Consider the following 26,961-nt stretch of genomic DNA (forward strand, 5'->3'; position numbering starts at 1 on the left):
GAGCGGCGCGGTGGGACCATGGAGGCATCCGTCCCCATGGGAGGCATCACGGCAGCTCTCCTCTGCTGCTGCCTCCTGAGCTCTGCATGGGCTCTGGTAAGTCTGCGTGGCTGCGTGGGCTCCTCCGGTCCCTCTCCTGGCTTTAAATATTGCTAATTGTGCAACCTGCTCCGGTCGGGGGCCGTGTGCCCCCCAGCTGCACGTCCCGCTCCGCAGAGCTGCTGGGCAGGAGAGGAGAGCCTCTCCACTCCCGCTAAAAGCTTTCCAGCAGCCACGGAGACACCGCGACGTGATGGTTTTTCCATTTCTTGGACACGTCCAGGGCAGAGTTCGCTGCCTCAGAGGCACCGGGGGAACAGAAAGAGCGGGGTGATTTACGGTCAGTTCAGGCGAGGCTGGGGGGATGCGGCGAGGGCAGAGCTGGGCGCACCCAGCGCGTTTCCCAAAGCCGGGCCCCCACCCTGCTGAGGCACCCCAGGACCCCCACTCCCGCCCTACGCCCCTCACCAGCCCCCCGCCCCCCCCCAGACCACTGCTCTTGGGAAGAGCGTGAATGGGAGTTCAGGGTCTCCTCCCTGGGGCAGGATTTGGCTGCGCTCACCTGTGGGCAGTCCAGGAGCCAACGCGAACCCCCTGCATCCCGGCTTCTTTTCACTTCCAAAGCTGTTTCCTCATCCCGGCTCCAAACTCCTTCGAGCATCTCTGCTCAAAATGTTCCAAAAGACGTTTGCACATGCGGTGCGACCGGGAGGCTGCAGATGCTGCGGGCTGCACCCATCTGCATCGCGCTGCTCCCGGCGCTGGGCGCCCGCTTGTTTGCAGAGCCCCGGCCGGCCACTCTAACCAGGGGCTGCCGGACCTGGCTCTGAAGGGCTCGGTGTGGGCAATGGGGACATCCAGCACCGTTGGTGGGGTGGGCGAGGAGGAGCCAGGGCAGGAGCCTGACATGGCACTGATTTCTAGCACAGAAACGTTTCTCAATGGACCCTGGACGGGGGGGAAGCGGGGCTCGTAGTCAGCCTCAGCCTTGTAAGAGGGAAAAACGAGAGCAGGAAGGCGGGCAGCATTTTTCTCTTCCCCGCGTCGTTTGAATCTACCCAAAGCCGCACAAACCTGACTCGCCCGGGGAAGGCTGGGGGACCCTGTCCACACCATGGCTGCTCCGTTAGCTTTGCACATCCATTCTCCATGCGTGCTCCTGTCTTCTCTGCCTGTCTCTTGCCCCAGCTCTGACTCTCATTTCTTGCCCCAAGGATGGTCCTGCTTGATGCTATGAGTCTGTGGGCGAGACCACCACGCTACCAGGCTCAGCAAAGCGTTGTTTCCATGTCAGGAGATGATGTTCCCGTAACAGCCCTTGAGCCTCTTGTGATTTTGGACTTGGTGTTAATGAGCTGGTTGGATTCAGGGCTTGGTGGCAGGGAGCAATGGGGTGTTCTGTGGCAGCAGAAGCGACGCGGGTCCTGCCCCGAGTGGGGAAGCGTTTGTGGGTGTCTCACCAGCCGCCTTCAGGGTGCTGCTGGGACAGAGCAGCTTCGCTCCCAGCTCCTGGATCCCAGATCCCGGCTGCGGGGGGCTCATATCACTGAGCAAGCGGTGGCAGCTCTCTAGGGACATGGAGATCACCAGGGTGGGTCGAGCTCTCCCAGGGAGGATTAATCTCTAAATTGCGAGCATGAAGAGGAGACCTGATCCGAGCTGCCGTCGGACACTGCTGGCCCAAGCCAAGCCATGTGGACGTGGGGGTTGCCACTTCGGCTTTTTCTTGGCAGGTGGACCCCGATGATGTTCTCACAAAAGAAGAGCAGATCTATCTCCTGGTGGAAGCTAAGGAGAAATGTCAGAGAGACATAAAAGCCCAACTGGAGAAGATCAAAGGTAGCGTCCCTCCCCTGCGCATGGGTCAGCCCGTCCCGGGGGAGCTGGCTACGTTGTGGGAAATGCTTTCCCCTCCGATGGGAATGGGATGGGGCCAGGGAAATGTGCAGCTCCTGGGGGCCGCAGGGTCCTGGTGTGGGTTTATGCAACTCCTGGCACCCTGGCTGCTCTGGGCGCAATTAGGTGCTAATTAAATCATCACCCTGATTAGCCAGCGCTGGCTGCCCTGTGCACACTGCAAATGAGAGCACGTGGAGGGGCCTCAGCCCCCCCCGGAGGAGGTGGGACGCGATGGGACGTGTCCCCCCCCGGCCCCCCCGCTCTGCAGGCCAGCAGCGCGTGCCTGGCAGCGTGGTTTCCTTGCCCTGGGCCCACGCACGCTTGGGGAAGCCGCAGGTTATGAAGTGGCCCTGTTTGGAGCCAAAGTGAGATGTCTTTGCTCGTTGGCCAGACACCAGCTGCCTTCCCGAGTGGGACGGGATTATCTGCTGGCCAAAGGGCTCCCCCAGCCAGGAGGTGTCGGTGCCCTGCCCCGACTACATCTACGACTTCAACCACAAAGGTAAGCGCTTGCACCCAGGCAGGGAGCGACCTCACCTCGGTGAAAATCCTCCAGCGAGCAGGGACGTGTCTGGGCTTCCCGCGGGTCCTGCTGCTGTCACAGCGCCTGTCGCCGTTCCCAGGTCATGCCTACAGGTACTGCAGTGCCTACGGGACCTGGGCCATGGCTCTCAGCATCAACAAGACCTGGGCCAATTACACCGAATGTGCTCTGCTCTTCTCCTCGGAGAGCCGGAGCCGCGAGAAGGTGACCTTGCTCACTGCAGGTGCTGGGAAAAGGGGTCAGGATGGGGACCGGGGAAGCGTGCAGCGAAGGCCAGGGGAATTGCCGGGAGCAGGGGGCTCTTCCCCCCCCCTCCCCAAACAAGCCCTGCTCCTCCTGTGCTCTCAGCCCAGAGGCCGGGGGCGGGGGGGCCTGGGCTGCAGAGGGGTCGTGGAGCACAGCCCTTCTCTTCCAGGAGGTGTTTGACCGCCTGCACATGATGTACACCGTCGGATACTCCATCTCCCTGGCCTCCCTCATCGTTGCTGTCTGCATCCTCTCATACTTCAAGTAAGGAGGAGCTGAACCCCCACCCCTGGGTGGGGGAGAACCATCTTCTCCCCACCATCTGCTCGCACGACCCCCCGAGGGGGGGCAGCCCCTTAGGGAACGGGAACCAGCCCCAAGCCCCAACACAAACAGCAGCCCATTTCCCAAAGCCCCAAAACACCCCCAGTATGACCAGCTCCCCATCCACTCCACTCTGCTCTTGAAGGGGTTGATGCCTCACTTGCCCCCAGATCTGGCTTCTGTGCCCGTGGGAGGGCTGACACCTCGGAGCACACCTTCTCTGGCCCCCGCCCCGTTGCCTGAGCCCACGCGTGAGGAGCTTGCTGGGCAGCCGGGGCTGGGCTCGTGTCGCACCCCTTCTCCCTAGGCGCCTGCACTGCACACGCAACTACATCCACGTCCACCTCTTCACCTCCTTCATCTGCCGGGCGGTGAGCATCTTCGTGAAGGACATGGTGCTCTACTCGGGCACGCTGGCCAACGAGATGGAGAAGATGCGGGAGGACGACTTCAAGGCAGAAATGGGTCCCTCACCAGAACAACGGAGCCACCTGGCAAGTGGCGCGCTGAGACCCAAGGCAGGATCGGGGGAAAAGGGGATTTAGGAGCCCTGGTGCAAGAGGAGGCGCTTGGGACCCTCCCCGATCGGGGCTCTGCTGCTCAGGGGCGATGCAGTTGGGGAGGGAGGAAGGGCCGCCTACGGCTCTGCCCAGCTTCTCCCCGTCCTGGTCCCACAGTGGAGATCAGAGCCGCAGAGGACATGGGCCTCGCAGCCTGAGCTCCGAGTGCCCTGCTATGGGAAATACCTCTCCTACGGGAAATACCTCTCCTACGGGAAATACCGCGAGTATCTGCGCTGTGTCTGACACTGGAACATCCCAGGGGAGATGCAGCTCCCTGCAAGAGGAGGAACGCGAGCCATGCGTGGGGCACAGCCTGGGTTTTGCTGGCCAGAGAGCAAAAGCCACCGGGTTTTGCTTTCAGGGGACAGCCTGACAGAGGCACCTCTCGGACTATATATCCACAGGTTGGCTGCAAGGTGGTGGTGACCCTCTTCCTCTATTTTCTGGCCACCAACCACTACTGGATCCTGGTGGAAGGTCTCTACCTGCACAGCCTGATCTTCATGGCCTTCCTCTCCAACAAGAGCTACCTGTGGGTCCTCATCATCATCGGCTGGGGTAAGCATGGACCCCAACCCAATGCCGCGGCCGCTGAGACCAGCTGGGAGCTGGGGCATCAGCTGGGTGCCCAGATGAAGGCAGTGAGATGCAGACCAGCCGCCAGGAACTGGTTTGGTCTGCAAACGTGATGCTTCATCCATGCTCCTCACCCTGGTTCCTGCCCCTCCAGGTCTCCCCGCTGTGTTTGTGTCTGTCTGGGCCAGCGTCAGGGCCTCCCTGGCGGATACAGAGTACGTAGGTCCACCTTCTCCGACAGTCCTTTGGGGAGGGAAAGACTGGTTGCAAATGTTAGCAAAGTATCTGTGGGCACCAGAACTTCTGTAAATGAAATTTTTTCAAAAAGAACAAGAGGATTGAACACACGTACAAGGCTTGTTCATAAAATTGCCAGTAATCCAAATTGATAGTGGTTTTGTTCTGCATTTGGGAGGAAGACAGATGCAGGTTTACACCATAAATTGATCAAAAACCAGTGCAAAGACGAATGCTAAAGGGCATGTTCTAAAGTTAAGCATTTTAAAAGGAGAAAGGCAACCAAACGCACAGCAGGAGTTTTAGATGAGCCGGCCAAAGAGCCCTCAGGAGTATTGTTGCTAATTTAAAACTGATTTGCAACACCATGATGGTTATGAGTGCTTGTCGCATGGCTGCTGTTGGGTCAAGATTTACATGAGCTCCACAAAGGGAGCGAAGGGTGGGAGGACGGGGATGTTGGTTGGGGGGTACGGGGAGCCATCGGCTGGCAATTTTCCTTACCAGTGATTTCAGGTTTCTCCAAGGTATTTCTTTACTGGTCTCTTCAGGTGCTGGGACCTCAGCGCAGGGAACATGAAATGGATTTATCAGGTCCCCATCCTGGCCGCCATCGTGGTAAGAAGCCCGTGGCTGAATCTCCCAATCCCTTTTGGGGAAAAGGGATCGATAGAGACCCAGAGCCGTTCGCTTGTGGTCACTGGGGTTGTGTCCCCAGCCACCCCGGCACCCAGGGAGGGCCCACGTGATGCAGAGGGATCCAGGGGCACTGGTCCCTCCCCGCTGTGCCCACAGCATCACCCCCACGTCCCTGCCTGCAGCTCACCTGCAGAAGTGCCTGTCCCCGTCCCCGGGGCTGCTCGGGCAGACCCGAGGTCACTGCGGGCAACAAAACCGCAGCGGGTGTCTGTCGGCAGGTGAACTTCTTCCTCTTCCTCAACATCGTCCGGGTGCTGGCCTCCAAGCTCTGGGAGACGAACACGGGGAAGCTGGACCCCCGGCAGCAGTACAGGCAAGTGCCGGCAGCAGCATACCCATGCCCCGGCCCTGGTCTGGCTCATTTTCTGCCTGTTCAGCTGAGGCAGCTCCCCAGGGGGCTGTGAACAAAGAGCGGAGGCGCGGGAATGGCTGCAGGAGCGAGGGAGGGTGGCACGATGGCAGCCAGCGCTTCTGGCAGCTCCATTTGATTGAAACAGCAGGCTCAGGAGTTCAAGCTCTGCCTGCTCCCTTCTCCGAGCTGGGCACTGTGCAATAGCTACGCACAAACCAGCTGCAGCAGCGGCAGAAGCTGAAGCGACTGCCCTCTTTGCTAGGAGGCTTACCAACATCTGCAAGGGGGCTGCAGGCTGGCTGCCAGGTCCCGGCTAACGGCTCGGAGCATTTCTCCTCTCAGGAAGCTGCTGAAGTCCACGCTGGTGCTGATGCCGCTTTTTGGAGTCCATTACGTGGTGTTCATGGCCATGCCCTACACCGAAGTCTCTGGGGTCCTGTGGCAGATCCAGATGCATTACGAGATGCTCTTCAACTCCTCTCAGGTGCGTCGACGCGGGGCTGCGGGCCCTGCACCGAACACCGAGCGATGCTCGTCCGGGGACGGGGGAGGCACGCGTACAGCATCCTGGCTCAGGACTCAAACTCCACCTCTGTCTCTTTTGGCAGGGTTTCTTTGTGGCTTTTATCTACTGCTTTTGCAATGGGGAGGTAAGTTAGAAGTGTGAGCAGCTGAGCTCCCTGTTCCAGCCCCTTTAGCGTCGGGGGAAGTTAACCCGCAGCCCCTGGGCTGGGATAACCAGAGGAAAGAACTCAGATCCATCCCTCTCAGTAGGATTTGGAAAGGGAAAAAAAAACAGTAGGAGTGAAAACCACGAGGAAGGGCAGGGATGCCTGTTTTGCTGTCTCTGGGCACCAGCAGCCATCTCCAATCTCTCCCTCAGGTGCAGGCAGAGATTAAGAAAGCCCATTTTCGGAGAAGCCTGGCGCTGGACTTCAAGCAGAAGGCGCGTGCCACCAGCGTGGCGGGGAGCTGCTGCTACGGCGGGCTGGCCTCCCACGCCACCACGAGCTTCAGCGTGAGCCTCACGGGGCGAGGGGCAGGGAGCACGCAGCAGCGGGGACTGCTGCTCCCTGCCCGCGCCAGCCTGCCGGGCTACATCCCCAGCTCCTTCGCCTCGGATAACTTTTTGCCCTGTCCAAGCCAGGAGATGAGCCAGAAAGCCTGTGGGGAAAACACGGCGGACTTAACAGACCTGAATCAGCGTCACCCCAACCTAAACAACGAGCTGGAGACGATGCTCTGAAGTGAACAGTGTCTCATCCCTCTGGACATCCAGCTGTGCCTGGAAAGACACTGATCCTCACGCTTTGGGCTCCTTTTATGCTTGCATGGAGAGCCGGGGTAGGGGCGAGCAGCTGGACCACCACCGTTCCCTCTCCCTCACAGCCAGTGTGCAAAGGGACCACGTGCTCTCGCTCCTTCTACCTACCGGGCCCAAAAACGAGCAGCCAGTTCAAAACCTCATTTCCTTCCACGTGCAAGCGATTGATGTAAGCCATGTCTGTGCATGCAAAGCCTTGAATCCTCACCAGGAAACCATCCTCCAGGCTCAGTCCTACCTCGACAGTCTGGAAGGTGACTTCAGCTCCAGCGTGTATAAAGCCGATTCAGTGAGTCCCTAGTCCTGAAGCCTGACTCCCCTATTTAGCACCAATTCCTGCATGAGTGAAGAGTGCCCACAGAGCTATTCTGCAGCTCACCCTGCCGTTACTTGCATCCCCGTGCAGCTCACAGGTACTGTGAAGCCCAGCACGCAACGCTCCGCCACAAACAGGGAGCACGAGTCCCTGGGATATGATGGGCTCGGGGAGGGAGGCCAAGCTTCGTGGCCTGGGAAGGGCGCAGCGAAGGCCTGGGTCCCCCAGCCTTTACAGCGCGGTTGTCCGCGAACACAGACCACTGCATGCAAGAGCCTCGGCCCCGTCATCTTTTTGCAGGCTAAAAAGTGAATAAAGAGACAGTCTGTACGGCTTGCTTCTGTCCTCAAACTCCGTTATGGACTCAGTGGCGTTATGTGCAACGATTGGTTACCGGAGGACGGCAGAGGGTGTAAAGGGCTGGGAACCCGGGCTGCCCTCGCTCGCTGTCGGGGACAAGGCAGCCCTGGCGTCCCCCTGCCCACTCTGCGACATGTGCGCTGCCTGGGAAAGCTCATCACGCTGATGGGAAAAGACATTCCCGAGGGGCCCAGACAGTTCACCCAAACCACAGGGAGGGGGGAACTGCAGCGTCGTTGGGAGAGGGGGTACATATGCCAGTTAACATTGACCAGCAGCTTGGTGGTAGCATGGAGAATTTTTTTCCTACCTGCTCTAATGAGACACATTCCCTCAAGGCAGTAATTTCATGATAAAGACAGTGACAGAGAACATGTAATTAATTCTGTGCATTCCCAGATCTTCCAGTGAAAAGCTAAGATACAAAGTGAGTCACGAGGATTAGAAAGCACTGGAGGGACAGGCAGCCAGGAGGCACGGCTGGGAAGGGCTGGGCTCCGGGACTCACATTCCTTAAATGGTCCAGAAGATGGTGCAGAATCAGCAACATCCACACCATCTCCCATCCAAGCAAGCAAGCGCTGCACGAGGTGGAAGAGGGCTCTCCGCGCAGCTGGGCGGTGGCAGAGTTTGCCCCGCTCTGGGGGACGAGAGGCAGGGGGGTGACGGATGTGCAGGCAGAGGCAGGAACAGAATCCCGGGGTTACACGGCACAAACCACCCTGAGCTTCCTGCAATTGATTTGCTCAGCTGTGAGCCGTGCTCCGGCCTCTCGAGAAGAAAGCAGCACACCCTGGCACTGCAAGGAGAGAGATTCTCTTTCAGGGTAGTTGGCATGCTGCTCACACTGCTACCTTGCTCTGCGGAGAAGGAATCAACCCTCTTATGTATCTAACACGGACCTGTGAACTGACATTTATAGCGCTCTGTCAGTGATCAATATTTACTCACTCAAGTCTCAGGAGGCTCCTGGTAGCTGAGAGAGGGGTGAGGAATTTCAATAATCCTATCGAACAGCAGAGGGATGCGTTAAAATGAAGGGGAGGAACCCAAGCGTAAGCGACATACAGGGCCGGTTCCCGGTGGCAGCGAGCTGAGATCCAGGAAGGGAGGGAGCGGATGGCAGCTTCAGACTATGGAGCTATTTTTTAGTTTTTTTTGAAACTCCAATCTTTAATTGTGCAGAGTGATAAACCTTAAGTGTGATAAGGAAAAGGGAACTCAACAGTTGCTCCTAACCCCCCCTGCCACATCTGCCCTGGAATATCCTTGTCTTAACCCTAAATACGCAGAGCTCAAACCAGCGCAGCGAGGTTTCTGCCTAGACCATGATTAGATAATTCAAGTGGAAGCTATTCTTAAAAAAAATCCCAACAGATTAGAGCTAGTTAGTGAGGGGTCCTGAATAATCAAGTTGCTGTCTTAACTGAAACCAGTATGCATCCAAGTCAGATCACAAGACTGTTGCCGAGTTCTCTTCCCAGCTCTACCTATGACTCCACGAAAGGCTGGGATGAGCAACGTGCCCTGGGCTGTATCCTTCCCACTTGTAAAATGGATAAAAATCTATTCCCCAGGAGGCTTTGAAGCTAAAGTAGGGTTTGCAGAACAGTTTGAGCTGAAAGATACTGAGGAAAACCACAGGAAGTCTTTTATCAACTACATCCACAACTGCTGGTGAGAGAAAGGGACGCAGTCAAATCTCCAGTCAGGCAAATCTCCATCCGAATGCCGGATCAGCCAAAGGAAGCAGTGGAGAATAAAAAGCACATGCTAGATATTTTTGTCCCAGTAATAAAACATTTACTAGAGCAAGCAAAAAGTAAATGCACAGCTGATAAAGAAAACATCACAATGTCACAAAACCCTGACAATTTCTGATACTTCTTTCAGTAGAAACAAGACAGAGGTGGGTGCTGACGTGTTTCAACAAAAGAGTTCTTCCTTACCTTTATGGCGCAAAAAAAAAGAAAAAGTTAAAAAACGGGTAATACACACAACAAGTTAAAAACGGTCAAGCAAGATTTTACAGTTTTAACTACACGTGTCAAATATGGGGCGATATTTGAGCTTTTCCACTTCATCAATCGCTTTTCAGGTTCTCCCTAAAGGCTTCTGAGCAGCAGGTCCCTGAATTTCTGAATGAAGCCTCTTCATTTAGCTACGCTTCGTGGGGCGCACCAGCCTTTGATTGTTGTGGCGTATCTACATTTTTTTTCCCTTTTTTGTTTTTAATTTGAAGAAAGCACTCAACCCTCTCATAACAGAGGGTGCATAGGCACAGCAGAGAGACAAGTTTGCTATGCAGGCTTCCACCAAAATGAAGGTTATTAGGAAAGAAGAGGTTCTTTAAAAGAAAAAAAATACCTGGGCAATGGGATTGGGATTGATGTACTGACCACAAACAAGCCAGGGAGTCCATCCTACACTACATGTGAATTTGTGGTTAGCTGGGCTGGAGAAGGATCTCTTGAATAGCTTAATAAGAAATAAAAAAAAAAAAGGAAAGAAAAATCAACTTGCTTCATCCCACCTTCAGCAACACAAATTGATACATTCTTAGTTGATGGGGAGAGATGTAAGGGCCAGCCTGGAGGCCAAATAATTTGGGGATAAGAGAATATGTGAAAAGAAGAGATTGGGGAAGAACTCACCATACTGAACAAACTGCTGAAAGATTAATGTTTAACAGGTGGGTCCTGAGCATCTCTAGATGGACTGGTTTTTTAAATGTGAACGCTGGTTAAGAAAAGACTACTTTATACTTCTATGGACAACAGTTTCTTAACATTCCAAGGACGTGAAACAGCTTCTTTCTTGTCAAGAAGATCTGTTTAAATCCAGCAGAGAGTCACTTGAGCACTGAATGTTTAAAAGCAGAACCCAGGGAGCTTTATCAAAATGATTTCTCTTTGACTAAGCATTGTGTGTACACATCATTAGAGTGAATCTGTCCGCAGATGTACCGGCCCAGACTTGCACGGGGAGTTTTCATGGTCTCCTTCTCCTCCCCTAGCTGCTCAACAACCAGTTACCAAAAACCCCAAGAAATCCTCTGGAAAAAGACAATGCTACCTGTAGAGATTCCAGGCTGTGAAACACCAGCTTTTAACTGTCCCACCGGCTCTTCTTACGTTTTGGGGGCTCTGGGACAGCAAAACCATCTGTCTTGTTGTCTCGGCTGCTGGCATCCTTCCTGTTCTCACCATTCCTGTTCTCGTTGTTCCTACCTTCATTGCTATTCCTGCTATCACCATTATTGCGGTTGCCACTGCCCACATCAGCAAAGTGCCGGCTTTCACTGTGGCGATGGTTGTCGCCGTGTCGGCCCTCTCCGTGGCGGTAAGCGTCACTGTGGCGACCACCTCCTTCTCCGTGGCGTTGCACATCATTGTAGCGACCACCACCCTCTCCACGGCGCGGGACCTCGTTGTGGCGACTGTTCCGGTTGTCATTGTATCGTTCCCTGACAACGCCGCCACCAACACCACCGCCGCCGCCGCCAACACCACTGCTGCCACTGCCGCTGCCGCCACTGCCACCAGCAGCGGCGATGCCGGTGCTGCTGCTGCTGCCTTCTCGATTGTTGGTGCTGGCATTTGTGGGGTTGAAGCCCTGTACTCCGACACTTGGGAAGGTGGGAACGCTACTCAAATTACCCGTGCTTGTGAAGCCTGGAACACCCTTTGCTGCTGCGGTGGCTGCAATTGGGCTGTCAGGATTTGCAGCATTTTGCTGTGCTGAACTCGTCGGTACTGAGTTCAAGCTCCCAGCGCTGGTCCAGCCACTAGCACCAGCAGCGGAGCTACCAGTCTTTTGATTATTTAAGCTTGCAGCAACAAAGTGGCTCTTATACTGGGACTGCCGGAAAGAGACAAAGAAAAAAGAGAACATGTTTGCCTCTACACTGCACCACAAAACATGCAGTCATCATGCACACACAACCCTGTCTTGAATTCTGGGGAGCCCCTAGGAAAAAGAGTTCCTATGAAAAGTCAGTCTTGGAGTGATTACATTCCTGCTGTGCTTATGAACACAGAATTAGTAACGGACATCTGCTACCAGACCACAGAAACAAGGGAACTCCTATATTATGGGGTTAATTTTTACACTGAAGAGAAAGGATTTCTCTGTTCCCCGTTTCTTTTGATTACAATTACACTATTGCTGCTAAGCAACCTAAATAGGATCAAGCCTCGGAGCAGAATCCAGAAGGGAAAGACAGCAAAGAGGCAGCAGAAAACAAAGTTTGGCAAATTAACTTTGTGCAAACATGTTCAGTCCAGCCTGCATACTAATTCTTCCACTTAGGACTGCAACACTGAGTGTGCGCTCCAAGTGGACGAGACATGGCCACAACTACCAAACTCAACTTCCCTGAAGTCAACAGGGTTTCTGCATTCCCAGGGGAGGGAAAAAAAAAAAAATTGTCTTGAATCATCAGTAGTAAATTTTTTCCATGTTATGTCCTTTCCTCTTGAGTTAGAACTTGGAGTACAAGTGATCGAACCAACCTGAAAAGCTGCTTTCATTGCCGTAAGCCTGTCTCCCATTGCCCCAGTGGATGGCTTGTACGCCTCGTAGTTACTCATCACGCTGTTGTTGTTTCCATGGTCCTATGCAAAAAGACAAAGGACACTGGAGAGATTTATCCAACACAGACACTTTCAATTCAACCGTTCTCCAAATCTATCTTGACCCTGCACTCAGGAAATACATCTAAGGAGGACAACAAACTTCTGGAGAGCACTGAGCAGCAGAACAGTTTGCCCCATGAACTTGAAGACAACAGAAAAGTAAAGATGCAGTAAGGCTTAATGACTCACATAACCGCATTTCCCAGCTTCTTACAGCACAAGCAAAAGCAAAATGCAATCAAATGGAGATTTTCACAGAGGTCATAGCCAAGACAAAGTGTGAACAAGACTTCAGCTGTGACTTTTGGAAAGATGCTGAACATGACGTGTTTTCAACACGTCTACAGTTAAACTCTGTCCCCATACACATTGGCAATGACCTGTTTTCCTAGCATGGAAATACCTTACTGAGTGTTCCCAATGCTGCAAGATTTTTTGCTGCCAAGAATCAGCCTGGAAATGGCTTTTCAAGTAATTTACATTAGCATTTATTTTGCATTGACACTCTATTTTGGGAAGAATCTCCAAACCTTCTGGATCACTCTGGCCCTAAAGAAGGCAGCTCTTGACCAGAGGATAAGAGCACAGGACAGTTTCACTTGAGATATTTCTGATACTAACTCTGAAAGACTGTGAGTGATGAAAACCTTTTAAAGCAGAGGCTATACTCCAGTACTAAGAAGATTTTTTAAATTAAAGAGCAGTCAATACTAAGTTTAAAAGTTCCAAGGATCTGTAAACAACTTCTACTTACAGAATTTTCTGATCCCAGACCAGGACGTTCACGGTATCCTAAGCCACCACCACCAATATTCAGCTTCTTGCCTTTTCCTCCTTTGAAACGTGATTTCCGGAACCACGGATTCTGTACAAAAGAAGGACAAATGCTTCTCAACACAGGGAATAAGAAGCTTCATAAATGCATGTAACGAGGCTCAGAAAAGAAGGATTTTGAGCATTTCAAAAGAAAAATATAAATACCCTGTTTCCCATTCAACAATACAGGTGTTGCAAGGGGATGGGATGTGACAAACTACAATGCTTTGAAACTAAGCTGTAGACAGTTCTGTCATGTGGGTCGGAAGGTTTTTGTTACAAATGCTTTTTATGAAAACTAATTTTTTGTCCTGAACTTTCATCCATGTTAAAGTCTTGGGGGTTCGCATTCTAGTAAACGCAGGAATAAATGCAATCTCTAATGCCATTCACTTGGGAGTTCTGCACTTGCTCATACTTGGGTTTTATTGATTTAGTCTACTGCCTGGCTAAGGAGAAATGAGGTTCTGTCACAGCAAAACTTCCTGCAACAAGCAGTGGCCTGGAAAGGGCAGTCCAACCAGACCTCCTCCTGTTACCAGGCTTTTAAATAATGGTTGGATGCACCTCTTTTTGTGCCCTATAGTTTCTTCAAACCTGAAGAAGCCAGTAAGCCAAGCCATTTAGCTTCTATACTCTCAAAGGCAGCCTGTGGAGGTCTCCCTCACAAATTCTGCCCCTTCTGAAAATGCTGCCTCTGTACCTTGGAAAAAAATATTCACTTCTAGCAGCTAGTGCCCAAGCTGCTTGGCAACGAAGCCACAAGCATGCTAATCCATCTCTGAATTTGGGAATTACCAAAAAGCCTTTGCTCTCTCGCAGCTACATGGGCAGCAAAAGACAAGAACTTAAAGAGCTGACGAGTACAGTGGCGCAAGTACAATTGCTTCACCTATCCGTCATACCTATATATAGCAAGCCTGCCAGACAGCCCTGCCAAGCAGGTATAATGATCAAGCAACAACCGTTTCACAGAGTAAATGTTCTTGTAATTATTTTCTAGTTTAGCTTTCAACTAAGCTCCAGTTCCCAGGTGCCTGCCACAAATGCATATCGAAAATCTGATTGTAATGAGATACTGGAGCTGGAGTGCTCTGCTGGCAACAGCCAGATTACAGCTCCTAATTTCCTAGGCAGCGCCTGACCCCAAAATAGATTACATACTGCGTTCCAAAATGTTCATGTCTTCACGGACTCTTACACAGGCCATTAAAAACACTAGAAAGCCTACGTAAAAACAGTAAAGGTTGCCAAAAGGTCACTGTGAACACATGGTGGAGCCAGAAACAAGTCCCTGAGCTCCTGATTTTGTGCTAATCATGGAAGGAACCCTCCTCTACTCAAGGAGTTTTGCTTGTTCGTACCTGCATTGCTAGATCCAACAGCTCTTTGGAAACATGTTGATTAGCGCCTTCCAGATTTCTGACAAGATCACCAGCGAAGTTACTGTCTTTGGGAGTCAGCAGAGTGTAGGCAACTCCCTTCTCGCCTGCTCTGCCAGTACGACCAATTCTATGGGTGTGCGTATCTATGTCCCGAGCCACATCGTAATTGATCACAGTCTTAATGGAAGGAATATCTAACCCACGAGCTGTAAAAAAGAACAATATAGTGGTAAGCGTGATTATCCTGAATGAACTCAAAGCAATGCCGTTCATACCAGCATATCACTTCATCGTGCTCCAGCATACGAAAGGAGTTTCCACAGGAACACACCCCAGTTAAGACACCCTTCGTAGGCTAAAACTCTTTGTTATCTTAAGTGTAGCAATATCTTCTCCAAGAGTAGTGTAAGTTACACCGATCCCCAGGTTCACAGGATTGGAGATGGAAGAGATCTCTTGAAATGATTGTTATTCCAAAGAAGAGAGAGGGCTTTATTAAAGGACACTGAAATTCACTCTCTGTTCAGCTACACATCTGGGTACAAAAGCTGTTCTAGAGGAGGCTTCAAGTGTGTCCATTTCCTCTTCACTTAAGCATGCATAATGTGTCAGCTGATTAACAAATAGCAACTACTTCCTTAAGAAAGAGCTTATTTTCTCTCTGTATATGAAAAAGTATCTGTCACCCTGTAACTTAAACACCATTAGAAGACTAAAAATCAAACCCCTTGCTAACACTGTGTACTTCTGAAAAAACATCTGAAGCACAGTGCCCAGCAGGTGTAGAAGCCAACCTTGTTGCCTGCCACTGACATGCGTTAGCCGTTCTGCTGATATCCACAACCCGCATGAGCTGCCGGTTCTTAGAACGTCACATACCTGCCACATCAGTAGCTACCAGTATCGGGATCCCCTTTTTCTTAAATTCCGAAATGACTTTATTCCTCTCACTCTGGTCCATGTCACCATGAAGCAGCCCCAGATTATGATCCTCCTGCTTAAGGTTATTGGCCAGCTCTTCTGCATTTGCCTTCTTGGTGACAAACAGAAGAACGCTCCCAGAAGATGTGAACTCCACGAGGCGTCGAGTCAGCCAGTTCCATTTGCTAGGGCCAGAGGGGAAAATCTCCACAATTTGAGTAACGTCTTCATTTGCCTAAGGGGAGAAATAAGACAAGCAATAAAGCAGGACAGCAAGGACAGTATGGCAAACACAGATTGCAGAATAAAACGAGGAATTTAAACTAAGCATGAGAATAAAAAGTGGAGAAGCAGGGAACCAAAATTCTCTTTTGAAAGGGGTTTCAGCTCTCGTCTAACTGCTGACCACTTCATTTTCACAGTGCAGAAAAGGATTCAATGAGCTACTCTTGCTAAACCCGAGAGATAAAGTGCAGTCTTTGACATGATGCAGTTTAGCACCCTACTGATCTAAAGATGGGTACCTGCAGTTTAGATGCTCTTGCCACAAATGCTATTAATATCTAAAATAGACTGTGCAAGAGCAGGGTCTGAGATGGAAGGGACGCTCATCAGTAAAAGTTATTCATATGCAGATCAGAGAGAGTACCCTTGTGTGTGTCCTCGGCGTCAGGAAGAGGAGAGGTCTAAACAGAGTCCCTGTACACTCCGTACTGCAAGTAATAAAAGTGCAGTGGAGCACACAGCACTATCTGGAAGTTTCTCTGAAAGATTTAGTTTTCACACATTTAAATATTAACGATTTCAAGGATGATGCTCTCAGAGTAATAATTTAGATCAAAGAAAAGAAACCATGTGATTGAGCTAGGAAAGCTGCTTCTTTTCTTAAGCAATGTTTAGGAAAAACATTTTCCCGCAAAGAATGGGCTTCAGGTAGCCATTATTTTTTTGTTATAAAAGGATACCTCGCATTCCTGATTGAAAAAAATAAAACCTGCAGAGAACTGGTTAAAAGAAGAATGTTCTGAAGGCATCTTGTGAAACTTCTCAACCGTTTTCCTGTACTATAAGCAGAGTTTCTTCACAGCAAGTGTAACCTGCCCACTTCATTGACCAAATCCCTAGTCTGCTAATAGTTCAGCTGCTACTGTCACGCAAGTGTAGAATCAACATTCCCACATAAACCAGCTGAAAGACATTACAGTCTAAGTTTCAAATCCTTCATTGCAAAAGCTGTAATTTATTTATAGTTTCAAGACAAAACAAAAGGATATACCCACTGATCCAGCCTAATAATAAAAAAACAAACAAACCAAAAACCCACCAAAAACCCAATCACTGTGTTAGTGTTGTTTCACTCTTTGATGAAACCTTCCATCAGTACAAGAATATTTGTTGGCAGAAAGAAAGCTCAATAAAATTAAAAACCAAAACCTTACTATTTTTTGTTAAGCACAAAGTACTTACTCTTAAATATAGATGATGACTACTACAGTTTAACATAAATTTCAGACAACAGAAACAGAATGGTTCATTTCTCCGACTGTCTCAGAAGTAATGTGGAATTACCTCTCCAATGTCTCCCTGCACAACTCGAATCGGGTCGATCAGAATATCTCGAGCCAATTTCTCAATCTTCTTACGGAAAGTGGCGCTGAACAAAAGCGCTAAAAGAAAAACAGTATTTGCAGTCCTTGAAAAACTCCATTTTCTTTAACACTGCACAGATCTTGCGAATGAGGACCTGTACAACTGTACTAGACGTCAGTGATCTGAAGCTACAGTCTGTTTTATCGGTTCTAATGAAAATTATCAATCACGCTATTAGAATACCTCCAAGTGGAAACACATTTCATGGCATGTGAAACAAGATGTGGATAGTAAGTGGCACGGCTGTGAACGTTCTTTCACGGCAGCTTAGAACACAGGATCTCAAAGGATACTAATATTAATTCAGCTAATCATCTTTTCCCTGAGTAAAGTCTGGGGGGGGATTACAGACTGACGAACGAGTATGGGTATTTAACCACACTCACAAGTGCTCCCTCCCAACAGCCCGCAGTGAGAATTAACACCAGTGGACTCTCATGAAATCTCATTGCATGGCTGCGTGAAGGACAGGAAACCCAAGCTCTGTTCCATGTTGGTAACTGGCAGCCCACCATACAGCCTCCTTCGACTCTCAGGGGTTTAGTTGGAAACAGGCTTATACTTACTCTGTCTGTCAGGACGTACGTGGCTTGCAATTGATCTGACCTGATATTCTGGAAAGGAGAGAGAAAATGTTCTAATCAACACTGTACGCTCATTATTTAGTAGAATAACTCAAAATGTAACTTCATTGCTTTAGCAAATAACCATAGAATGAATGAGTGCCTCTCATTCAGTATTTAATGTTATACCGTGACTGCCAGGTGCTCTTTGCTGCACAGCAGAAGTTCGTTTGCTCTACAAAGAAACTTTTGGAAGTTCCTTCAGCAAAAAGTTCCGCAAAGGAAGATCCTAGCTGAGTCTGTGCATATGCTGTCCGTCTCACAAGTGTCTCCCTCTGTTTGCGGTATTATAGTACTGTCAGATCTCTGCTGTGTCCCATGATGCTTGAGCACATATTCAAAATCATCCCAATCGGAATGACCAAACCTCTTCCCATAAAGTAGAAAGTCTTTTAACACCACTAATTTGTACATACAGAAGCAAAGCACAGAAGTGACTTGCCCAAAAGTTATTCAGCAACTCTAAGATAAAAATCAGGGTTTTTGGATTTCAACAGGACTTTGTTGATCTCTTTATAGCAACAGATATTAGACCTTGAAATATGACTTTTGTCTATGAAGTATTTCCTTAATGTATTTTCAAGTACATGAGGCTACAGGGGTTATAAACAGTCCTACTAAGCTGGGAATTAGACACCACTGTTTTCCAAAACAGTGACCTTTGTTCATTACATACCAAAACCCATATCAAACATTCTGTCAGCTTCATCAAACACAAGGTAAGTGACTCTTTGAAGGTTTGTAGCTTTCTTTTTCACATGATCAATTAAACGACCCTATTAAAAAAAAAAAAAAAAAGCCACGTTTTTAAAGCATATTTAAAAAAAAAGTCAATATATGCAACCTTCAAGCACTTAACTGCTTTTTATCCTCACTTACCAGAGACTTAGAACAGAAAACATCTCAAGGCTTCACTCTGGAAGTAAGTGTCAGTATTCGAGTCACAGAAACAGACTCCTGAAACTCTTATCAACTATACTTGACTAGCTGAATTTTAGGACTGGATTTTCAAGGTTAACAGTGCTGAGGTCCTAAAATTCCCTAGTCTTCATTACAATTAAATGTTAACTGTGAACTGGCTATTTAATCCCATAATATTTCATGCAGGAGTTCTTCACGCTTTGTTTTCTTGCCTAGTACCCCAATAAATAGCCACAATACAACTTCCCCCAACCATTAGTTGCTCAGTTTTGCCCAAGTTTGTAACTAGTTTTTGCAATAAGCAGTCAGTTGACAACGGTGCTCATTTAAATCACTGGTTCAGCATCAACACCCATCTGATTTGATGTTTCAGCCCTTCAGTATACTGCCACAGGCTCTACGCCAATTCAGTAAGATGGTAATCAAGTTCATGACATTCTGGGAATTTTCTTTATGAATTTAAGGCTCAGCAATCAGAAGCTGGTATTGCACACAACCGACACTGATTCAAGCAGATCTTGCTTGCTACTCTGTCTTCTATTGGAAGTCATACCTAATCTCTCTCAGTTTCTTTTGGGACACAAATAATCCCAGCATATTTGCTCTCAACATCTGATAACCTGTGAAGAACCTGGATTTCAGTGATCAGAGAACAAATTCTGCACCCCCAATGGTATTAAAAATCTGTCTCAGCTTCAGTTAAGCAATAAAAAAATTGTACTGTGTGCATACAGGTACTTACTGGTGTGCAGACAACTATCTCTGCCCCCTCCTGGAGGGCTTTGGCTTGCTCCCACATGCTTCCTCCTCCATACACAGCTACAGAGCGCAGATTATACGCCTTACCAAAGCGCTTACATTCAGAATGGATCTGAGAATTTTAAACAAAGAACATCACAGTTCACATCAGACAGATCTGAGAAAATATACCTACCTTGGAAATATAGCCCAGCTTCCAAAATCCACTTTTAAGCTTGATTAAATTATTCAGAAATCCTCAGGGCTGAACACTTTGATACTTGTGGATAATTTCCAATAATTTGAGAAACCTATTTAGGCATCCAACCGTAATTTAACTGCAGGCTCTATCCTTTTACACATACAATTTGTGGCAACGCATCCCCAGTATTCTTAATACTTAGAAATAATATGGGAGCACTGTGCAAAAATGTACAGTTTCAGATTTGTCATGATCCTTCAACACAAAGAGGTGTAAGAAAGAATTGTGAGCTTACATTGGAGGCCCGCTACTAATGCACAGAGCAGTTTTTTCAAATAGTTTACTGAGGTTCTCGGGTGATTTCTGCCCAGAATCTTGTCGTCTTCTATAAGAAGACTATATAGCACATATATGCTTACTATATGCCTACCTGTTGGCAAAGCTCTCTGGTCGGGCATACAATCACTGCAATGGGACCGTCCCCTGGTTCAAGCTCCTTTTGATCCATGATGTGAATCAACATTGGCCAGATGAAGGCTGCTGTCTTTCCGCTTCCAGTCTTAGCTATCCCAATCATATCTCTGCCACTTAGCGCAACTGGAACACCCTAAAAATAAGGAGATTCTAAACCCGTATTATGCCTACCTTAGCATATTCTTGTGCTAGATATTACAGGAAAACTCAGAAAAGCACGTTACAGAGGACTCATAGCAACATATGTCGATGCTTACACAGTTTTATTGCCAAGTTCAGATCTGAACTGGTTTGTTTTAAGGGCTGGAAGCAATTATCATGTTATGACTGTTCGTGTCTTATATGAAATCAATATTTGGGCACAGTACAACATCCCAAGGATATATTTACATGTCCACAAACCTATCTTGTCCAGCTGTAAGAACGCTAAAAACAAATTCTCCGAGCCTACTCTTTCTGTAAACATTCAGAGTGCTGAAGTCCTCAGTTCATCTTTACTGTTGCTGTAAGGACCTCTCAACCACAGCTTTTTAAAAATAGTATGGACTAAGGTCCTAATATACATCCCTTGGACACAGCACCATGTAATTTTTTATACTTCAAGAAAAGCATCTGAAGTGGTGTAGTTATAATCACATTAATAACCTTAATTACTTATGGTAATTGATCTACATATGCAGTAGAATCCCTTTTGCATACACGGCTCTCCAAGGAATGACCAGTTAAATGGTCCAGCTCATAGGGCATTTATTCTAACTGCCAAAAGAAATTAAAAAAAATGCCTTGTTGCATACCTCTTCTAGTTACAAGGCATTCAGATATAAGCTGTTTAAAGGAATAAGGTTGTCAACGTATGGCTCTTTACTCAGCTACTGCTATGGTTATTTTTAATACAATTTCTAAAAAAAAAAAAAAAAATACCCAAAAAACCCCCAAAAACTTTTATACATTTCTATAAGCAAGAGATGCCACTTGTATGTTCTTCAGTCTTCACCAAGAGACAAATGAAGAAAAGAATATGGATATATTTACAGTGGTCATTTAACAAGAAAAAAAGTGGGTAAACTTCTATATAAAAAATATCAAAGCTATTTTCCTAGAAAACTACAAATTATTCTTCTCCGTGACAGCTCTGTATAGGAAACTAGAATTGTATACACCCTCAGATGGACTAGGGACCTCCTCATGTGCTCTATTAGTTCTGTTTAGATGCTAGAGAAGTAACAACACTCACCTGACATTGTATAGGAGTGGGCTGGGTGTACTCAGATTTCCTAATTTGATGCATAAGTTGCTCATCAAACCCAAAATGAGCAAAACTACTGCCAGGCCTCGGAGGAGCAGCACCGGAGACCTTAGAAACAGAAACGTATCTTTGTTCATGAACAGTAAGAGAAAAACAAACAGCAATCTGTACAAAAATGAAAAAAGTGTCTCCCTCTGAAAACGGCTTTTTATTTTTTCAATAGACCTAAGTTTAACTAGGTGCAAATTCCAGATGCATTGTGTAAATAAGACTTTCAGGTATAAAAACTTAGATAAACTGCCAATCAACATAAGCTACTAAACATCATATCTACCTCTTTGTATAATTGGTCTCCTTCTCCCCCAGATAATTCCCTTCATAGAAAGGCACCACACTAACATGTCACAAATGGCAAAGAACTAATTCTTGCATATAATATTTCCAGTTTCAATTAGTCCAAGTGCAACCATGCAACTGGCAACCTTGGGTGCTCACTTTGACAAGTCCAGAGAAGACTTTCAAGAACTGCTGAGGAAAACCAAGCTCCCTTAAATCAAAGTCACTGAAGGTATCCAAGAGGCTTGGTATTCAAAAGCTGGAGCTTCCTGCGAAAATCTTCATGAAAACTACTAAGACAGTCCAAAAAAACGGGAGTAAGAAGATCCTAGGAGGACAGTTTTGTGACCAGCTTACCCGGAGATTTAGCTTATGCCGTAACTCCACCACTTGCTGCGGGGTGAGACTGGTGATCTCCTCATGCTCATCATAGAAATTTTTCTCAAACGGTGGATATTCAATCTGCAAGGGTAATTATTCAGTTAGTCCAGGACTCAAGATTCTCAGTTTTGGAGAGGAAGGGTCCTTTTGAGAACATTATTTTCATATGAAGTCATCTGAAGGATCTTCAGTATGACTCAAGTGGCACAGCACTGAAATATTACCAGCCAACACTGATGTACAGGGACAGAACCATATTTCAATCTACCTCTTAGCACCTGCCTTCTAGAATGCCTGAGACAGAATAGAATGGAATAAGCTTCCTACCTCTGAATGGTCAATAGGTGGAAGAGGATCAATGATTTTTTTGGATGGTGCAATTGGATTCCCATCACTATCGTACTCCAGGTTATCCTCTTCCTCTTCTTGGACCACACCAGCAGTCGGGTTTTCAGCCATGTAGCGAAAATAAGCTTCCTGCAGCAAAACATATCAGTAAAATCACATACAATAGGATGCAAAAGTACTACTACCTTTGTTTAAATGATGTATATGCTAGACGGCTGTTTGCTTTCACACCCGCGATTGAGGGAAAAAAAAAGTCCACTAGAACTGGTTCTTCTAATAAATACCAGCAGTTATGTCCAGAAGGACAATAAGTACAAATGAAGAAAATAACTATAGTGTTGGTTAGACCACAAAATACTTTTAAAAACCAAACTTCTTCTCTTACATGTCTGCTTAACAACTCCTTCTACCAAGACTTGTTCTGCTTTAACAATAGAAGAATCTATGAATCACATGAACCAAGTACAAACGCTGCAGGTTTTTAAACAAAGAACACACTGTTACTAAGCATATGATGTTTACATTTTTTTAAACACACTATGCCAAAGACAGTTTCTCCACTTCCCCTAACTAGACTCTAAGAAATGAAAATATATCTGTTTTTCATTGAGAGAGTCAACAGCAAACGGGAAAGAAACTATTTCAGAAGAGTCCTTCAACGCAAGCCCAAGTTAGAAGTCACTGTCACCACTGTCACATGCCATCCTTACAGCTCTCGAATATGTACGTGTCTTACAGAACCTCACTGGCACACCAAGACATTCTCATGGAGAAAACACCAGTCTCACTTGACTTTCAGGCAAATATTTAAAATCAGATTTTTAAAGCAAGGTTCAATTACAAAGAAACGTATATACTCATCTGGCTTTTTCATTTGCATGGCCAATTATCACTCAGTCACATAGATATGCATACAATACACTTGAACAACAGCTGTCTACAAGTGTAAGTCACCTTTGCTCAAACTTTAGCACAGCTACACTCACCAAACTGGAAGCAAAGGCCTAGAGGCCAGACAACCCTTCCATGCTCTGCATTACTGCGAGTAACACAATAGTTATTAATTATAACTTAGTGGTAAGGTACATTTTGAAATAAAGTCTTTCCTCTTTGTTTATTGTTTCTGTTACAGTCATGCTTATAATCCTCAATTGGAACTGGAGCTCCTCTGAAAATAAAGAGCAAAAAGCCTGATTCTTGCCCTTAACAGACATGAAATTTCACTGCAAATAGCCTCCACAGTTTAACAGCCTCTCACTGGTGCTCCATGTTAGTTGATGCTGCTAATTTCAAATTTGATGAGACTCTCAAATACTGAAAAACCTGTACAGGAAGTTGAAATTCAAATTGACTGAAAAAAATCTTCTTAAACAGAGTGAAAAAGAATGGAATTGTCTCCTAACATTCTTCATTTTTTTAGTGAAACACCTAGAAGGGTAAAGGCAGCAGGGTAACCACTACAGCTTCCCGCTGAATTGTCCGGATACTGCACATGATACTGGAGTTTTGTTTGTACCTAGTAGTTATATATTTGGGGAGGGAAGGTAAAAAACAAAAACAAAAAAGAAAATAGAAAGACTGCATAGGAACTCACTTGGTCATCTTCCTCTTCAATGTCATCTCGAATACCCCTGGAAAAACAAGCGGAGAAAAAAAACTTCCCTGCAAGTGTTCCACATACTCAGCACCATACTTTCATTTGATTAGTGCTGAGCTCCATATTTCGTGGAAGACACAACACTAACAACTCAGTAACATTTATAATCCCAACCCATGGAGTTTTCATATTTGGTGCCAACCATAACAGCAACCCTGCAAAGACTTCTGTTTACTTCTATTAATGAGACTGAAAGGTTAGGATTCCGTCTTCCCAGTAGAAGCCACATCAAAGATCATCCTGGTCTAAGCTCTCGATGCTACAGAAGTCCCACAACTGAAGAGGAATATGAGCCAGGAAGTGCAAATCCAGTTCAGACCTTCCCCAGGTGGCGATTTGGATCCGGTGTTCTGTTTCAGGACCATGTATAATCTGATCAACCCCATGCAATGCAAGTTCTACCAACGTATCTGACATTAATGTCAAGAATCAACAGCATAATTATTTTCCTTGGTCAAAACAGATACATAAGTTGCAAAAACGTAAAGTGTTTTTAAACTCCAAATTTAGTATCCCAATTGTCACATGCTACCTAATGTATCAGCTTTACAGGGAATGTCTTAAAACCTAGTTCAAGTTTGGAAGAATCTCCAGTACTACACGTACAGCAGCACTGAGTTATTTTGCTCACATAAATGCAATTTTAAACCAAACCACCCTGATCACTGCAGGGATGGGGAAAGACAAAAAACGAATCAGGTTGATCTGGAAGGTGGTAACAGTACAATGTGCTGCCCCAATTTGCGTGGCCTAGAAAGGCTTCTCACATGAGAGAACTCTCAGCGTTGCTACATTTTACTGTAGGATGCCGCCATGGATTCTTCCCTCCTATTACTCAATTTTCATTGCACAGAACTTTACCCATGGGGAATATCACGCGCTGGTTAATGCTGTTTACTAGATATATATTATATTGTCTGCAGAACAATCATCATCAACAAAATGCATTGGAATCCTCTTAGCACCATACAAGACACAGGCAGGCATGGGAATTATAAAAGAGAACTTACTTAACGTTCTTTTTTTCTTTGTCTTTATCTTCAAGTCTCTTCATGTCTCGAGCAGCTTGATCCTAATAGGTCATAAAATTATGATGTTAAAAAACCCAAGATGATAAAACATGGAAGGGAAAAACATTCCTACATAACTAGACCATCATGCCACAGAGACAATACTTTTTGGACTGAACTTTCTCTTGTTCCATATCCTATTATGCTAAATAAATTCTCCTACTAATACCTTTGAAATTTATATATCGTAACTTTGTGGCAATGTTGTTGAAAAAATACATTCTCCACATTCCTCCTGAAAACACTGTGATAGAATCCAGCTAATAACAGAACTGTATCTAAGGAACAGCTCATGATAAACACAAATCATTTCAATTCAGGTAGTGAAAAATGCACAAAACCTTAATTACATATTCAGAGACACACAAAGCTCTTTGTTCTGTTGCCTTGACATGCTCAAAACAGTTAAATAGTTAAGCTACTGTAAGTCATATCCACCCTCTCCCTATCTAATCCACCTTTGAGTTCTAATTAACACAGCATCTTATATAAAAAACAAAAGGTAAGTGACATTCTGAAGACAGCTGCCAAAGCCACGAGTGACATTTGCTGCTCCTGACTGGAGAGAAGTACAGCCACATAAATTAATAAACATTTCACGAGCTGGGTCTTGCCTCCACTTCAGCCATGAATGCTTCCAGAGGATCATCATCGCTGTCAGAGTCTGCTGATTTGGAATGAAACTGCTGGCGAGTGGGGGAATTCTCTGCAGGAATGTACGGCAATTCGACATTGCTGGAATCTTCCTCTTCATCCTCAAAGTACCTGAAAAGAAACAAACAATGGCCCAGTCAGCACATAGTCTACAGTAGCATACTTTCTTTCACGGTTTCTGAGTCAAGTTTCTCACACAGAGATGGATAATAAAAGTCGATATGTACACAGGAGAAAGATGCTGAGATTTATTTATTTGCAATTATTCATGTTGTAAGCTAAAAGTGGTGCTGGGGCAAACAGATGTTATGAAACTGATCTTCTTGAGTGGTTCTCCCAGGCGGGCGAATATAGGGTGCTTTTCTGACCTCCCTCCTATTCCACACATTTATGTAGGTAATAGAAGGCTTAGTCAAGAACTGTGGAGTTGAATGTTTCCCTGTGCAAAAGGCATCCAAATTTATCCTGCTTGGCTCCAATTCTGAACACACCAGAGTGTGAATAAGACGGAGCTGACGGAGGCTCAGCTGAGATATGTTCTCAGGGAGGGGAAAGCTAGAGAAGGAGACCTCTCCATGGCTACTGTAGTATCTCACAGTTTTTTAAATATATTTAAAGGCAAGGATGTATTATTATTCTCATTTTACAGATGATGGGCTGACACCCACAGAAAGGGTAAATAATCGGTCCAGGGTGACACCAAAAGTCTGCTGCAGAGCAGGGACTGGAGTTCCTGCAGGTGACTAGCTCAGTTTTTCTTGATACTGTTGCTCTAAAGCTACCAGGGTTCTGTTACACCATAATGCAGTGTTAGGGTATTTATCCTTGAGCAGGCGTTTCTAAATAACTAAACCTCATAAATGTCACAGGTACTTTCCCTGACCTTGGAAACTTTAAAACGCTAAAATCTAGAGCTAGATAAACACAAGGAATAACCCTACTTACGCATTCTCTTCGTCAAAATTTGCTCGCTTTGACCCAATTTTGTAGAAAGAAGGCAGCTGCGGAGGTCCTGATTTCGCAAATGCAGAAGAACCGGCTGTTCCAAAAGCACTATGCGACTGTTGAGAGAGCTTAGGCTCCTCTTTCTTTCCAGGTGTTATGGCAAATCCACCAAACCCAAAGCCTCTCTTAGTACCAGGTCCACCTTTATTCCAATTCATGATGTCCTCAATATATCTGTTAAAATCAGAAAAGACAAATCAATGCCCTTTCTGCTTTAGGGAGTTATATATAATGGTCACGATTTTTCTTGTAAGTGGATTACTTCAGTCATGATAAAGAGATGTGTGGAAATGTGACTGACGAGTTTGATCTGTTTCCCAAAAAGGACTGGGCTTTGTTCTTTTATTGTAAGTATGAGTGTATCCACAATTCAAAAAAAGAATAAAACAAAGAGGTGGTCTTCCAATACAGATCATGT

General features: G+C 46.7%; 2 protein-coding genes across 7 annotated transcripts in view; one reads left to right on the forward strand and one right to left on the reverse strand.

Annotated features, from left to right (window-relative positions):
* The first annotated feature begins 2 nt into the window (after window positions 1-2).
* Window positions 3-8,278, forward strand: LOC104012319 (parathyroid hormone/parathyroid hormone-related peptide receptor). Its single transcript, XM_087770062.1, has 13 exons — window positions 3-96; window positions 1,773-1,878; window positions 2,330-2,440; window positions 2,562-2,686; window positions 2,898-2,992; window positions 3,360-3,546; window positions 4,020-4,173; window positions 4,346-4,406; window positions 4,980-5,046; window positions 5,346-5,444; window positions 5,826-5,963; window positions 6,088-6,129; window positions 6,363-8,278. Exons 1-13 carry the CDS (start codon window positions 19-21, stop codon window positions 6,723-6,725), a joined length of 1,626 nt encoding a protein of 541 aa, XP_087626188.1. The 5' UTR covers window positions 3-18; the 3' UTR covers window positions 6,726-8,278.
* Window positions 4,320-26,961, reverse strand: part of DDX42 (DEAD-box helicase 42) — a 25,551-nt gene continuing 2,909 nt past the window's right edge. For 2 of the 6 annotated variants that reach the window (XM_087770045.1, XM_087770047.1), the window contains 17 exons: window positions 26,484-26,717; window positions 25,499-25,649; window positions 24,825-24,886; window positions 23,752-23,788; window positions 22,137-22,286; window positions 21,786-21,890; window positions 21,081-21,200; window positions 19,803-19,979; window positions 19,175-19,303; window positions 18,188-18,287; window positions 17,455-17,502; window positions 16,808-16,905; window positions 15,197-15,473; window positions 14,297-14,523; window positions 12,871-12,981; window positions 11,994-12,095; window positions 9,155-11,340 (listed from right to left, as the gene is read on the reverse strand). In XM_087770045.1, the coding sequence (XP_087626171.1) occupies window positions 10,588-11,340; window positions 11,994-12,095; window positions 12,871-12,981; window positions 14,297-14,523; window positions 15,197-15,473; window positions 16,808-16,905; window positions 17,455-17,502; window positions 18,188-18,287; window positions 19,175-19,303; window positions 19,803-19,979; window positions 21,081-21,200; window positions 21,786-21,890; window positions 22,137-22,286; window positions 23,752-23,788; window positions 24,825-24,886; window positions 25,499-25,649; window positions 26,484-26,717 (2,881 nt within the window). In that variant the 3' untranslated portion in view covers window positions 9,155-10,587. Of the gene's footprint in view, window positions 4,435-4,932; window positions 5,078-5,254; window positions 5,526-5,750; window positions 5,916-9,150; window positions 11,341-11,993; window positions 12,096-12,870; window positions 12,982-14,296; window positions 14,524-15,196; window positions 15,474-16,807; window positions 16,906-17,454; window positions 17,503-18,187; window positions 18,288-19,174; window positions 19,304-19,802; window positions 19,980-21,080; window positions 21,201-21,785; window positions 21,891-22,136; window positions 22,287-23,751; window positions 23,789-24,824; window positions 24,887-25,498; window positions 25,650-26,483; window positions 26,718-26,961 lie in introns of those variants that run through there. The other 4 variants (XR_015707463.1, XR_015707461.1, XR_015707462.1 and 1 more) reach the window with 4 other exon arrangements.

This window comes from Nipponia nippon, unplaced genomic scaffold (genome assembly GCF_047370975.1).
Source record: "Nipponia nippon isolate SJK-2023a ecotype South Korea unplaced genomic scaffold, ASM4737097v1 scaffold_32, whole genome shotgun sequence".
Lineage (NCBI taxonomy): Eukaryota > Metazoa > Chordata > Aves > Pelecaniformes > Threskiornithidae > Nipponia > Nipponia nippon.